Source organism: Mobula hypostoma, chromosome 15 (genome assembly GCF_963921235.1).
Source record: "Mobula hypostoma chromosome 15, sMobHyp1.1, whole genome shotgun sequence".
Taxonomy (NCBI): Eukaryota; Metazoa; Chordata; class Chondrichthyes; order Myliobatiformes; family Myliobatidae; genus Mobula; species Mobula hypostoma.
In genome coordinates, this window is record NC_086111.1 from 770,801 (window position 1) to 785,978 (window position 15,178).

At 41.3% G+C, this 15,178-nt stretch overlaps 1 protein-coding gene across 2 annotated transcripts in view; it reads right to left on the reverse strand.

Moving 5' to 3' along the window:
• Positions 1–15,178, reverse strand: part of iars1 (isoleucyl-tRNA synthetase 1) — a 209,038-nt gene that overhangs the window by 49,798 nt on the left and 144,062 nt on the right. For both annotated transcript variants that reach the window (XM_063067569.1, XM_063067568.1), the window contains 3 exons: positions 3,423–3,544; positions 2,088–2,190; positions 600–683 (listed from right to left, as the gene is read on the reverse strand). In XM_063067569.1, coding sequence (XP_062923639.1) covers positions 600–683; positions 2,088–2,190; positions 3,423–3,544 — 309 coding nt within the window. The remainder of the gene's footprint in view (positions 1–599; positions 684–2,087; positions 2,191–3,422; positions 3,545–15,178) is intronic.

A 15,178-nucleotide genomic window follows, 5' to 3' on the forward strand; every position in this document is an offset into this window, starting at 1 on the left:
GTTGTTTTGTGGCAGCAGTACAGTGCAAGACAAAAATTACTACAAATTACTATACAAGTAGATAAATAAAAAGTGCGAAAGAGGAATAGCAACCAGAAGCTGTTCCTTCACACATTCACTCAGCAAACAGGAGTGCGGGTATAATTGTCTAGGACTTACTAGTTTTTCCTAGTGAACTTCATGAACAAGTAATAAGTTCATGAATTTCAAGGGTTGGTAAAGGGTCAGTTGGCATTTTTTAATGTTCATAAAAGAACAGTAAGAATCATTGAGGAATAGTTTAAAGTTCATAACACTATTTCATACTCAATAATTAGAAATACTGAGGGGCAAATTCAGACCCAATGTTTCAAACTACCAACAAAATAAATTTCTATGGCTGTAAAACTCAGGAAAAACAGCCTACCTTTTCATTTTTCATAAAATATCAGCTCTTACGAAACAGAATGCAATGACCACATGGAAAAAGATGTCATTTACTGTAAATTCCACTAGTTATGCCATTTATTCACTACTTCTTATGAGTTTACAGGCCATCTCAAAATGATTTTACATAATATTATACAAATTACGATAATTTAAAATAAAAATGAACTTGCCTCCAGAATATATTTTTCCAAGGATCTGATATCTTTAAGTGCATCTGCATCCTGATGAATAACCACAACTTCTTTCAGAGGATACTGGGAAGAAATTAAAATGCTTTTCAATTTAACTCTTACTTGTCATTTATGCTAGATCACTTTGAAGAGGGCAGCCAGTGAAGAAAACAAAGTGAAGGCAGCTAATATGAAAATTAACAAAAAAAGAAAAAAAATATATATGAAAGGCATAGCTAGGATAGGTAGCTAGTGTATGTTTCTTATGGTAGAGGCATCAAAACTAGAGGGCATATTTTTAAGGTGAGTAGGAGGAAGATTAAAAGAGATCTGATGTGTAAACTTTTCACACAAAGTGTATTTGGTATCAGGAATGAATTGCCAGAGGAGATGATGGGAGCAGGAACAGTGACAACATTTACTTAAGAGATATCTGAATGGATACTTGAATGAGCAAGGCTCAGAGAGATATAAAATTAATGCAGGTGTGCAGGATTAGCAAGAGATAGGCATGGAAGTTGAAAAAGACGCAGTGGGTCTAACTCCGTGACTCTATTACCCCAAGCAAAACATGAAACGTTGAGAAATAATGTTAAATTTTCCTGAATATGCTGGCTAATTTAGGGACATACTAATGTGTTTAATTTATCAGTCTTGAGCTAATGAACCACAAACTGGAAAATAACTGAGAAATAAAATTAACTTAACATGAGTCAAATGGCCTCAAAATTTTAATAGCAAACAAATTATGTGCAATGGATACGACCAAAAATACTTATTGAAAGTTCATACCAAAACAACCAGAATTCAACATGTGCATTTTGGTAACAATTCCAAGAAACTAATATTAAGTAATGAATATTAAAACATTGTTGGTCCAGCTCACATCAATTATGTTGCAATAGAGAAGGATGTCATTCAGCCCATCAGGATCATGTCAACCCCCAGGGTTGACAACATTCCTTTTCTCTTTCCTTTTCTACTGTAGCTCTGCAATGTGTTCTCACTCTCCATTTCCCTTTGTCACTTACCTACTCCAGGTAATAATTTATAGGGGCCAATTAATCTACCATTACAGCTTTGGAATGAGGCAGGAAATCAGAGCACCTGGTGGAAAACACATAGTTCAAGGGAGAACATGCAACCTCCGCAGCCTGCAATTCCGGGGAGGGTCTCTGGAATAGTCTCCCAAAACCATTAAGCACAATAAAAGGAAATAGTTTATATTTCAAGCAGTGATCAAAAAAGATTTTATTGAAAAATATAAACACAAGAGATCCTGCAGATACTGAAAATCCAGAGAAAGAAACACAAAATGCTGGAGGAACTTAGCAGGTCAGGTAGCATCTATGGAGCGGAATGAACAATCAACGTTGTGGCCTCAGACACTTTATCTGGACTGGAAAGGAGGAGGAAGAAACCAGAATAAGGTGGTTAGGAAAGGGAGGATTGAAGGAAAGTGTAGTTGCGAGATCTGCAATAACAAACCTTAACAGGAAGGGTCTTCCTGTCTCGTATTACCCTTCCAAGCTCAATAACTGACTGCATTTGGGCAACTGCAGCTTCAATACGCTTGTCGATAATGGAATCCCTGTAGGAAAAACAAGTCAGAAATAACTCAATCAACAAAACAAAAATCAAGGAAAAATTCTGGACTCTTTGCCACAGAGGAAATACAAGTTCTGGATAAGATGAGAAGATGTAAAACAAATCAAGAGTTATTTGGTATTTATCCAAAATCATTATAAAAGCAAGGGAATGGGCTCATAGAAAGCACTATTCATCACAAAGAATTGCTTGAGATGCTGCTGAGACTTTCAAACTTACTGAAGTTACATATGTATATCATTACTTCAGTTTTTTAATATTTCCCAAGAAATGTACATTTTTTTATTGGCTGTGATACTTTTAATGATTTATATATCTATACCCTTAATCCTTTGTCTCTTCTATCCTATTTAGAGTTCTATTATCCATGAGAAATAGGGAAGTGGTTACCTAACAAAGATCATCACAATCCCAAAAGACAATGCCAGCTGTTTATTTCTAGTCCCTCTCAGGATAAATACCAATGAAATTCACAAACATAATAGTCATTTTGAACCACTGTCATTTTCAATATTATTAGTGGAATGGATTGTAAATGCTCAGGAGATTCAATATATTGAAAATACAATAAATAGCTCTACAAATCTGCTTTTTCTATTACAAACCATCATCCACAGTGGACATTTAATATGAAAAAAGATATAGGAATATTTCAGTTGGATTTTAAAGGAATTACAGAAAATATGCTGGTCTATTTATAATTAACTTAATTAGGACAGCCCAATCATATTTAATTGATATTTTCTTGCACACTGAACCAGTGTCTACAAAAATAGTTAAGCTCATTATAGCATCAATTTTCTTCAGATTTCTCCAATTTCATTTACACTTTCAATATGCTACATGTATTTGTGTAGAACAGATCACTTCACATATAGTGGATTCTTTACTGATGGGAGACAAAACAGATCAACTTTTTTTTTAGAAAATCATGTGCAAAGACAAGACAAGGACACCAAAATAAGTATAAATCCAAACAGGATAATGCAGTGAAAAAGTATGATGTGAACATTTCACACTTGCATGCAGTCCAATAATGGTAATGAACATTACAAGTGAAACAGCTTGGTCAAAATATATTTTGTCAAGTTCACCAGCTATGCAATAAAATTACAGAGCATTTTAGAAAATTAAGTTAAATTGTCTTTAAAGCTCTGCGATTTTAATAAAATTAATAAAATCAACACTTTTGGAATATGAGGGAGAACATCATACCTTACTTGTGGGAGCATGAGGTAGTGAATGCTGTGTGTGTCCTTATTTTCTACAGAGGATGGATCTATCAAGTGTCTCAAGTTCTGGTACATCAATTCAGTGATAAATGGCGTAAAGGGTGCCTGTGACATCATATTTTAAACATTTAGATCTTGGTGATAATAGAGATCACAGAAGTTGTCAACATTATCAAACTTTTAAGCAATAATACAAAACTTAAAGTGTAAAAACTTAAGTGTAAAAATAACTTTCAATCTGTATATCCTGTCTGAATGTTTACCTCCCCACAGAAACATCTTGTTGAATTAATATTACATAACCATTATTTTGCTTCCTGTATATTATTTAAATCTATTTTTCAATTCCATACTTCACGCTTCCTGGTTTAGACTGTATGCACCTCAAAGAAATACTTAAGTCTGATTGTTGGACAGTTTCTTGTCCACCTCAAACTCTCCATAACTAACAATAAACACTGACAGTTTGGCACATACATCAGAATTGAATGTTTCTGCTGAAAGCCCAAAAAATCTCTGTGGTTAGTTATAATTGAGAATAGCAAGTATCTTTCAGTTCTTTACCTTCTGACTGCGCAGCAATATCTGCAGGTAACAGAGCTGACTGCACCCAATTTAACACCTGGATGTCTGTGCAGGTGCTGCACAATGAGAGAAAGGGCTTGTGTGCATAATCCAAATATTGTTTTTAAAGTTGCTTTCAGTTCTACAATGCAGGCTGGGGACTATGAGAAATAGAACAGCCCAGGAAAACAGTTTAAGCTAGCTCATTAAATGTATTTAAGATACGGTTAGATAGATTTTTGCATGGAAGGAGAATTAAGGAATATGGGAAGAAGGTAGTCCACAACCAGATCTCCCACGATCTTATTGATGCGGCCTGATGGCCTAACTCCAGCTTCTATTTCTTATGTTTTATGACAGTGCAGAATCAGCACGCCTAGCCTTAGAATCATGCAACGCCGACATCCACAGCTGCTCCACACAGAGGCCCTTTGTCCCACCATGTCCAGGACGACAATAAATTGCCCATCTGCATGAACCCCATTGACCAGTACCTCAAACTAATCCTCAGATCCCTTCTAAATCTCTTCCCCTTGCCATAAACTAACATCCTTTCGTTCCAGCATGTTACCCTCTGGGGCAGTTGTGTATCTAAAGAGCTCACTTTCATAATATTGACATTAAAGCTCATTTCTGCAAAGGTATTGGAAATTTCAAACCTGCCCAATCATTAAAAATGTGCTCTCTTTGTAAGGGAATAATTCTATAGAGCATACAACAATACAGCATAGGAAAACCCTTTGACCCACCATGTCTATGTCGACCATGATACTAATGCAAACTAATCCCATCTGTCTGCACATGGTCTAAATCCTCTCATCCCATCTGTTTATATGGCTGTCTAAATTCTTCTTAAAAATTGTTTCCTTATCTGCTTCCACCACCTCCCCATCAACATGTTCAAAGAATCTACCATAACGTGTAAAAAAAATCTTGCCTTCAAATCTCCCTAAAACATTAAATGTACATTAAATGTATACCCTCTATTAATTTACATATTTACAGAAACTCTTTTTTTTTTTTTACACACCAAAAACATTGAAGCAAACCAGTGCAATGGTTGAAATTGCATTTCATCACCTGGCATGCAATTTAAAATTATGGTATCATATCAATGACACAGTAACAACATTTGAAGCAAAGAAGATTGAATTTATTTAAATCTTAGATCCATCCCACAACACGAGGAAGTAAAAATCTTTGCGCTATGACTCCATTGCAATGTACAGACATGTGAATTAAAGTCTAATGGCTTGTAGGAAGAAGCTGTCCCGCAGCCTGTTGATCCTGGCTTTAATGCTGATGTACCGTTGCGTGTGCCAGACAGAGCAGCTGAAACAGTTTATGTTTGGGGTGCCTGGTGTCCCCGATGGTCGTCCAAGCCTCCTTTACACATCTGCTACTGTAAGTGTCCTCAATGGAGAGAAGTTCACGTCCACAGATGCGCTGGGCTGTTTGTACCATCCTCTGCAGTGCCCAGTGATCAAGGTTGGTGCAGTTCCTGTACCAGACCATGATACAGCCAGTCAGTATGCTCTCAATGGTGCCCCCATAGGTCTTGGGGATTTGGGGGCTCATGCCAAACTTCAGTTGCCTGAGGTGAAATAGACAGTGTTCTTTTTTTGCCACACAGCCGGTGTGTACAGTCTAGCTGAGATCTTCAGTGATGTGTATACCAAGGCACTTGAAACTACTCACCCTCTCAACTGCAGACCCACTGATGTTGATTGGGGTGAGCCTGTCTCCGTTCCTCCAGTAATCCACAATCAGCTCTTTTGCTTTTTGGACATCGAGGGAGAGGTTGTTATCTTGGCACCATTGTGTGGTTGCCTCGTCACTGCTAGAAATAAGGCCGATCGATGTTGTGTCATCTATGAATTTGATCAGCAGATTGGAGCTGTGAGTGAAAAGGGAGTAGAGGAGTGCACTCAGGACACAACCCTGGAAGGCACCTATTTTGAGGGGCAGAGGGGAAGAGGTGAGGGAGCCCATCCTTACCACCTGTTGGCGATCCGACAGGAAGTCTAGGAACCAGTTGTACAAGGCGGGGTGCAGACCAAGGTCTCTGAACTTCCTGTCAAGGCGGGAGGAAATTATGGTGTCGAACGCTGAACTTTAGATCAGGAACAGCATTCTAACATATGCATCCCTCTTCTCCAGGAGAGTGAGGACGGTATGTAGTGCTGTGGCTATGGTGTCATCGGTAGACTGGTTCTGTCAGTAGGCGAATTGTTGAAGAAAGATGATATGAAGGCTAAGAGGGCAGGTAGAATGTGAAAAGGTTCAAAGATACAAAGGTTTATTTTATTGTTAAAGTATGCATTTACAATACAACTCCGATATTCATCTTCTCTAGATAGCCATGAAATACAGAAGGACCGTGGGCATTGTTGAAGGAAGAGACATCAACTAACCCCGTCCCCCACCCTGGCATGAAAAAGAAAAAGAAACAAAACTCACAAACCCCAAAATCACCCCCACCCCTCCCCTCACAGAACAGAAACAATAGCATCAAAATCCCCAACACCCTCACTCACACACAAAAAAGTAACCAATCACTCACACAGAAAAACACCAAGAATAGTCCTCAAATCCCTCAAGCAACATACATCAAACTTGCTGGTGAACGCAGCAGGCCAAGCAGCATCTATAGGAAGAGGCGCAGTCGACGTTTCAGGCCGAGACCCTTTGTCAGGACTAACTGAAGGAAGAGTGAGTAAGGGATTTGAAAGCTGGAGGGGGAGGGGGAGATGCAAAATGATAGGAGAAGACTGGAGGGGGAGGGATAGAGCCGAGAGCTGGACAGGTGATAGGCAAAAGGGGATACGAGAGGATCATGGGACAGGAGGTCCGGGAAGAAAGACAAGGGGGCGGGGGGGGTGACCCAGAGGATGGGCAAGAGGTATATTCAGAGGGACAGAGGGAGAAAAAGGAGAGTGAGAGAAAGAATGTGTGCATAAAAATGAGTAACAGATGGGGTACGAGGGGGAGGTGGGGCCTTAGCGGAAGTTAGAGAAGTCGATGTTCATGCCATCAGGTTGGAGGCTACCCAGACGGAATATAAGGTGTTGTTCCTCCAACCTGAGTGTGGCTTCATCTTTACGTAGAGGAGGCCGTGGATAGACATGTCAGAATGGGAATGGGATGTGGAATTAAAATGTGTAGCCACTGGGAGATCCTGCTTTCTCTGGCGGACAGAGCGTAGATGTTCAGCAAAGCGGTCTCCCAGTCTGCGTCGGGTCTCACCAATATATAAAAGGCCACATTGGGAGCACCGGACGCAGTATATCACCCCAGTCGACTCACAGGTGAAGTGATGCCTCACCTGGAAGGACTGTTTGGGGCCCTGAATGGTGGTAAGGGAGGAAGTGTACAGGCATGTGTAGCACTTGTTCCACTTACACGGATAAGTGCCAGGAGGGAGATCAGTGGGAGGGATGGGGGGGGATGAATGGACAAGGGAGTTGTGTAGGGAGCGATCCCTGCGGAATGCAGGGGGGGGGAGGGGAAGATGTGCTTAGTGGTGGGATCCCGTTGGAGGTGGCGGAAGTTACGGAGAATAATATGTTGGACCCGGAGGCTGGTGGGGTGGTAGGTGAGGACCAGGGGAACCCTATTCCTAGTGGGGTGGTGGGAGGATGGAATGAGAGCAGATGTACGTGAAACGGGGGAGATGCGTTTAAGAGCAGAGTTGATAGTGGAGGAAGGGAAGCCCCTTTCTTTAAAAAATGAAGACATCTCCCTCGTCCTAGAATGAAAAGCCTCATCCTGAGAGCAGATGCGGCGGAGACGGAGGAATTGCGAGAAGGGGATGGCGTTTTTGCAAGAGACAGGGTGAGAAGAGGAATAGTCCAGATAGCTGTGAGAGTCAGTAGGCTTATAGTAGACATCAGTGGATAAGCTGTCTCCAGAGACAGAGACAGAAAGATCTAGAAAGGGGAGGGAGGTGTCGGAAATGGACCAGGTAAACTTGAGGGCAGGGTGAAAGTTGGAGGCAAAGTTAATAAAGTCAACGAGTTCTGCATGCGTGCAGGAAGCAGCGCCAATGCAGTCGTCGATGTAGCGAAGGAAAAGTGAGGGACAGATACCAGAATAGGCACGGAACATAGATTGTTCCACAAACCCAACAAAAAGGCAGGCATAGCTAGGACCCATACGGGTGCCCATAGCTACACCTTTAGTTTGGAGGAAATGGGAGGAGCAAAAGGAGAAATTATTAAGAGTAAGGACTAATTCTGCTAGACGGAGCAGAGTGGTAGTAGAGGGGAACTGATTAGGTCTGGAATCCAAAAAGAAGCGTAGAGCTTTGAGACCTTCCCGATGGGGGATGGAAGTATATAAGGACTGGACATCCATGGTGAAAATAAAGCGGTGGGGGCCAGGGAACTTAAAATCATCGAAAAGTTTAAGAGCGTGAGAAGTGTCACGAACATAGGTCGGAAGGGATTGAACAAGATGAAGCCACACTCAGGTTGGAGGAACAACACCTTATATTCCGTCTGGGTAGCCTCCAACCTGATGGCATGAACATCGACTTCTCTAACTTCCGCTAAGGCCCCACCTCCCCCTCGTACCCCATCTGTTACTCATTTTTATGCACACATTCTTTCTCTCACTCTCCTTTTTCTCCCTCTGTCCCTCTGAATATACCTCTTGCCCATCCTCTGGGTCACCCCCCCACCCCCTTGTCTTTCTTCCCAGACCTCCTGTCCCATGATCCTCTCGTATCCCCTTTTGCCTATCACCTGTCCAGCTCTCGGCTCTATCCCTCCCCCTCCTGTCTTCTCCTATCATTTTGCATCTCCCCCTCCCCCTCCAGCTTTCAAATCCCTTACTCACTCTTCCTTCAGTTAGTCCTGACGAAGGGTCTCGGCCTGAAACGTCGACTGCGCCTCTTCCTATAGATGCTGCTTGGCCTGCTGCGTTCAGCAGCAACTTTGATGTATGTTGCTTGAATTTCCAGCATCTGCAGAATTCCTATTGTTTGCCCTCAAATCCCTCAACCCTCTTTTGTACAAAAACTAGCATATCACCAACCCACCCAAAGAAAGAAAACACCATAAAAAACTGAAGCAGTCCAATAATCATAAATCTTAGAATATCGAAAAATATTTCTGCCAGCATTCGAGGGGAGTGGCCACACACACCCAGTCTTTCTATGAACAGCAATCACCAACCATCGACCCAGCTACCGATCATTATCACCCCCACGGCCTCCATTGACAGCAATCACTGACAATCCTCCACATTCGCCTCAATGCTTCAAGTGCCTGATGCTTCGAAATGGAGTTGTTCATGACCCCATCTCTGGTCTTTTCCACGAGTCACTTCATGTTCTCGGTCCTTTTCGGGACCCGACCTCTGGTCTCTTCGTGAGGCAGCTCTCCGGACATAGCAGAATGCTATGTCATTCAATTGAATGCCAAACTGCACATCACAGGCTCCAACAGTTTCAATAAAACAAGCAAGACAAGAGGAACAAAAAGAAGGCATAGAAAGAGAGAAATAATTGAAGAGATTATATGGAAGATGTCGCTCAAGGAAAAATTGTTCGTTGGTGCCACCTTACCAGAAGAAACATAATGCATAGCTTCCATTAATTTTGGCTCTTGTAATTTTACCTTAAAAAAGAAAATTCTTTAGCAACAATGTTCCTATGGTCAAGAAGGAAATCAGCCACTCTGCATAAGATATCAGCACCTACCGAAGTGCTGCAGTTAGGAAAGTGAATTGGTCATCCACAGGCAACTGTTTCTCACTGGATCATTGATGGTGCATCTACTGAAAGATTCTACATATAAATGAAGGGTTTAACACTCAGCAAAGGATCAAAAGCTGTATTTTCAAAACAACTATCTATAAAACAACAGTTTTTTTTGGATATGAAAGTTATAATTTGTTGTTTGTGTCAATATCAGAAATCTTGGACGAAAAAGAAACCACAGAAGCAAATGTGCTAAATTCAATGGAGTGACTGAAGATAGAACGAATGACCTAATTAAAACTGCAGTGAATCCATCCTTCAGATCACATCTAAAAATCTCATCCAGAATTTATGGCAAGGTTGTTATTACATATTTTCCCGCATTCAAGGGAATTTTTAAATCTAAGCTGATTGAAGAAACACCCGCGCTTTCATAGCATTGCTTAAGTTTTCCTCATTTCCGCATAAATATATTTTCTTAAAAAGCTAAAATAAATTATGTCAGGGAAAGAAAAATGAGTATTTTCAACTTAGTAAATGGGCAAGAAGCCTCACAAAGGAGATTAAGTAGTCAAGTTATAGCCGAACAGAAGAGGTTCGATGGCACTAACATACTACAGAGAATTCATCCTTATAGTTCTGCCAGTTACAAGACCTTTAGAGGTAATTGATCTGCTTATTATTTTGCAATTTTAAAAGAAGTATTTTTACGTATGAAGAGCAGAAAATAAAATGAAGTAATTATTGTAGGTTATCACCCTAGTAAGAAATCAAGCAAAATTCAGCAGTTTTTCCTGACGTTCAAATATCAAATCACAATAAAAAATTTAACAAGTTTAAATTTAAAATTTAAATTTAATCTCAGTATTCTCAAGAGAGAGGGTGAGCAGCCGGATGTCGTGGTCCATGTAGGAACCAATGACATGGGCAGGAAGAGTAAGAAGGTCCTGAAAGGTGAGTTTAAGGAGTTAGGCGTCAAGTTAAAGGACAGGACCTTCAGGACAGCAATCTCAGGATTGCTACCAGTGCCACATGCAGGCGGGTTTAGAAATAGTGAGATAGAGCAGATCAACACTTGGCTGAAGACATGGTGCAGTAGGGAGGGCTTCAGATTTATAGATAATTGAGCAGTTTTCCAGGGAAGGTGGGACCCGTTCCGGCGGGACAGTCTACATCTGAACTGGAGGGGGAGAAATATTCTTGCAGGTTGGTTTGCTAGAGAGGCTCCAGTGGATTTAAACTAGATACAAGGGGGGAGGGGAACAAGACTGTAGGAACAGAGGTAGGGGAGAAGGAAGAAAAAGGTAGTAAATTTATTTGCACCGTTAGTGATAAACAGAGAGTAAGAGGTGAAGAATTTCTTAAATATATTTATTTTAATGCTAGGAGCACTATAAGAAATGTAGATGAGCTTAGAACATGGACTGATACCTGGAAATATGATGTTGTAGCTATTAGTGAAACATGGTTGCAGGAGGGGTGTGATTGGCAACTAAATATTCCCGGATTTAATTGCTTCAGGTGTGATAGAATTGGAGGGACAAGAGGGGGAGGTGTTGCATTGCTTGTCAGAGAAAATATTACAGCAGTGCTCTGGCAGGATAGATTAGAGGGCTTGTCTAGGGAGTCTATTTGGGTGGAATTGAGGAATGGGAAAGGTGTAGTAACACCTATAGAGGTGTATTATAGACCACCAAATGGGGAGCAAGAATTGCAGAAACAAATTTGTAAGCAGCTATTTGTAGTAAGCACAAGGTTGTGATTGTGGGAGATTTTAATTTTCCTCACATAGACTAGGAAGCCCATACTGTAAAAGGGCTGGATGGTTTAGAGTTTGAAAAATGTGTGCAGGATAGCTTTTTGCAGCAATACATAGAGGTACCAACTAGAGAAGGGGCACTGTTGGATCTCCTGTTAGGGAATGAAATAGGTCAGGTGACGGAGGTTTGTGTTGGGGAGCACTTCGAGTCCAGTGATCACAATGCCATTAGTTTCAATATAATTATGGAGAAGGATAGGTCTGGACCCAGGGTTAAGATTTTTGATAGCGGAAAGGCTAACTTTGAGGAGATGCAAAAGGATTTAGAAGGAGTGGATTGGGATAATTTGTTTTATGGGAAGGGTGTAATAGAGAAATGGAGGTCATTTAATGGTGAAATTTTGAGGGTACAGAATCTTTATGTTCCTGTTAGGTTGAAAGGAAAGGTTAAAAGTTTGAGAGAGCCATGGTTTTCAAGGGATATTGGAAAATTGGTTCGGAAAAAGAGAGATATCGACAATAAATATAGGCAGCTTGGAGAAAATGAGGTGCTCAATGAATATAAAGAATGTAAAAAGAATCTTAAGAAAGAAATTAGAAAAGCTAAAAGAAGATACGCGGTTGCTTTGGCAAGTAAGGTGAAAATAAATCCAAAGGGTTTCTATAGTTATATTAATAGCAAAAGGATAGTGAGGGATAAAATTGGTCCCTTAGAGAATCAGAATGGACAGCTATGTGTGGATCCAAAAGAGAGGGGGGTGATTTTGAATAATTTCTTTTCTTCGGTATTCACTAAGGTGAAGGATACTGAATTGTGTAAGGTAAGAAAAACAAGTAGGGAAGTTTAGCTTGACATCAGTGGTTGGGAAGTTGTTGGAGTCGATTGTCAAGGATGAGGTTACAGAGTACCTGGAGGCATATGTCAAGATACGCAGAACTCAGCATGAATTCCTTAAAGGAAAATCCTGCCTGACAAACCTATTACAATTTTTTGAGGAAATTACAAGTAGGCTAGACAAGGGAGATGCAATGGATGTTGTATATTTGGATTTTCAGAAGGCCTTTGACAAGGGCCACACATGAGGCATCTTAACAAGATACAAGCACATGGAATTACGGGAAAGTTACATACGTGGACAGAGCATTGGCTGACTGGCAGGAAACAGAGAGTGGGAATAAAGGGATCCTATTCTGGTTGGCTGCCGGTTACCAGTGGTGTTCCACAGGGGTCTGCGTTGGGGCCGCTTCTTTTTACATTGTACATCAACGATTTGGATTATGGAATAGATGGCTTTGTGGCTAACTTTGCTGACGATACGAAGATAGGTGGAGGGGCCAGTAATGCTGAGGAAACAGAGAGTCTGCAGAGAGATTTGGATAGATTGGAAGAATGGGCAAAGAAGTGGCAAATGAAATACAATGTTGGAAAGTGTATGGTTATGCACTTTGGCAGAAGAAATAAACGGGCAGACTATTATTTAAATGAGGACAGAATTCAAAGTTCTGAGATGCAACGGGACTTGGGAGTCCTCGTACAGGATACCCTTAAGGTTAACCTCCAGGTTGAGTCGGTGGTGAAGAAGGAGAATGCAATGTTGGCATTCATTTCTAGAGGAATAGAGTATAGGAGCAGGGATGTGATGTTGAGGCTCTATAAGGCGCTGGTGAGACCTCACTTGGAGTACTGTGGGCAGTTTTGGTCTCCGTATTTAAGAAAGGATGTGCTGACGTTGGAGAGGGTACAGAGAAGATTCACTAGAATGATTCCGGGAATGAGAGGGTTAACATATGAGAAACTTTTGTCCGCTTTTGGACTGTATTCCTTGGAGTTTAGAAGAATGAGGGAAGACCTCATAGAAACATTTTGAATGTTGTAAGGCATGGACAGAGTGGATGTGGCAAAGTTGTTTCCCATGATGTGGGAGTCTAGTACGAGAGGGCATGACTTAAGGATTGAAGGGTGCCCATTCAGAACAGAGATGCGAAGAAGAGGGTGGTGAATCTATGGAATTTATTGCCACGGGCGGCAGTGGAGGCCAAGTCATTGGGTGCATTTGAGGCAGAGATTGATAGGTATCTGAGTAGCCAGGGCATCAAAGATTATGGTGAGAAGGTGGGGCAGTGGGACTAAATGGTTCAATGGATCAGCTCATGATAAAACGGCGGAGCAGACTCGATGGGCCGAATGGGCGACTTCTGCTCCTTTGTCTTACGGTCTTATGGAAGTTATGGAAACTATGATGATTAAAGAAGAGGAAGTACTGGCGCGTTTAAGGAATATAAAAGTTGTTAAGTCTCCGGGTCCTGATAGGATATTCCCTAGGACCTTGAGGGAAGTTAGTGTGGAAATAGCAGGGGCTCTGACAGAAATATTTCACGTCATTAGAAACGGGGATGGTGCCAGAGGATTGGTATATTGCTCATGTTGTTCCATTGTTTAAAAAGGGTTAGAAACCATAGAAACTGCAGCACAGAAACAGGCCTTTTGGCCCTTCTTGGCTGTGCCGAACCATTTTCTGCCTAGTCCCACTGACCTGCACACGGACCATATCCCTCCATACACCTCCCACCCATGTATCTGTCCAATTTATTGTTAAAAAAGAACCCGCATTTACCACCTCGTCTGGCAGCTCATTCCATACTCCCACCATTCTCTGTGTGAAGAAGCTCCCCCTAATGTTCCCTTTAAACTTTTCCCCCCTCACCCTTAACCCATGTCTTCTGGTTTTTTTCTCCCCTTGCCTCAGTGGAAAAAGCCTGCTTGCATTCACTCTATCTATACCCATCATAATTTTATATACCTCTATCAAATCTCCCCTCATTCTTCTACGCTCCAGGGAATAAAGTCCTAACCAATTCAACCTTTCTCTGTAACTGAGTTTCTCAAGTCCCCGGCAACATCCTTGTAAACCTTCTCTGCACTCTTTCAACCTTATTTATATCCTTCCTGTAATTTGGTGACCAAAACTGAACACAATACTCCAGATTCGGCCTCACCAATGCCTTATACAACCTCATCATAACATTCCAGCTCTTATACTCAATACTTGGATTAATAAAGACCAATAGAGGTCAAAAGCTCTCTTTACAACCCTATCTACCTGTGACGCCACTTTTAGGGAATTTTGTATCTGTATTCCCAGATCCCTCTGTTCTACTGTACTGCTCAGTGCCTTACCATTAACCCTGTATGTTCTACCTTGGTTTGTCCTTCCAATGTACAATACCTCACACTTGTCTGTATTAAACTCCATCTGCCATTTTTCAGCCCATTTTTCCAGCTGGTCCAAGTTCCTCTGCAGGCTCTGAAAACCTTCCTCACTGTCTACTACACCTCCAATCTTTGTATCATCAGCAAATTTGTTGATCCAATTTGCCACATTATCATCCAGATCATTGATATAGATGATAAATAACAATGGACCCAGCACTGATCCCTGTGGCACACCACTAGTCACAGGCCTCCACTCAGAGAAGCAATTCTCTACTACCACTCTTTGGTTTCTTCCATTGAGCCAATGTCTAATCCAATTTACCACCTTTCCATGTATACCTAGCGACTGAATTTTCCTAACTAACCTCCCATGCGGGACCTTGTCAAAGGCCTTACTGAAGTCCATGTAGACAATATCCACTGCCTTCCCTTCATCCACTTTCCTGGTAACCTCCTCGAAAAACTCCAATAGATTGGTCAAACATGACCTACCATGCA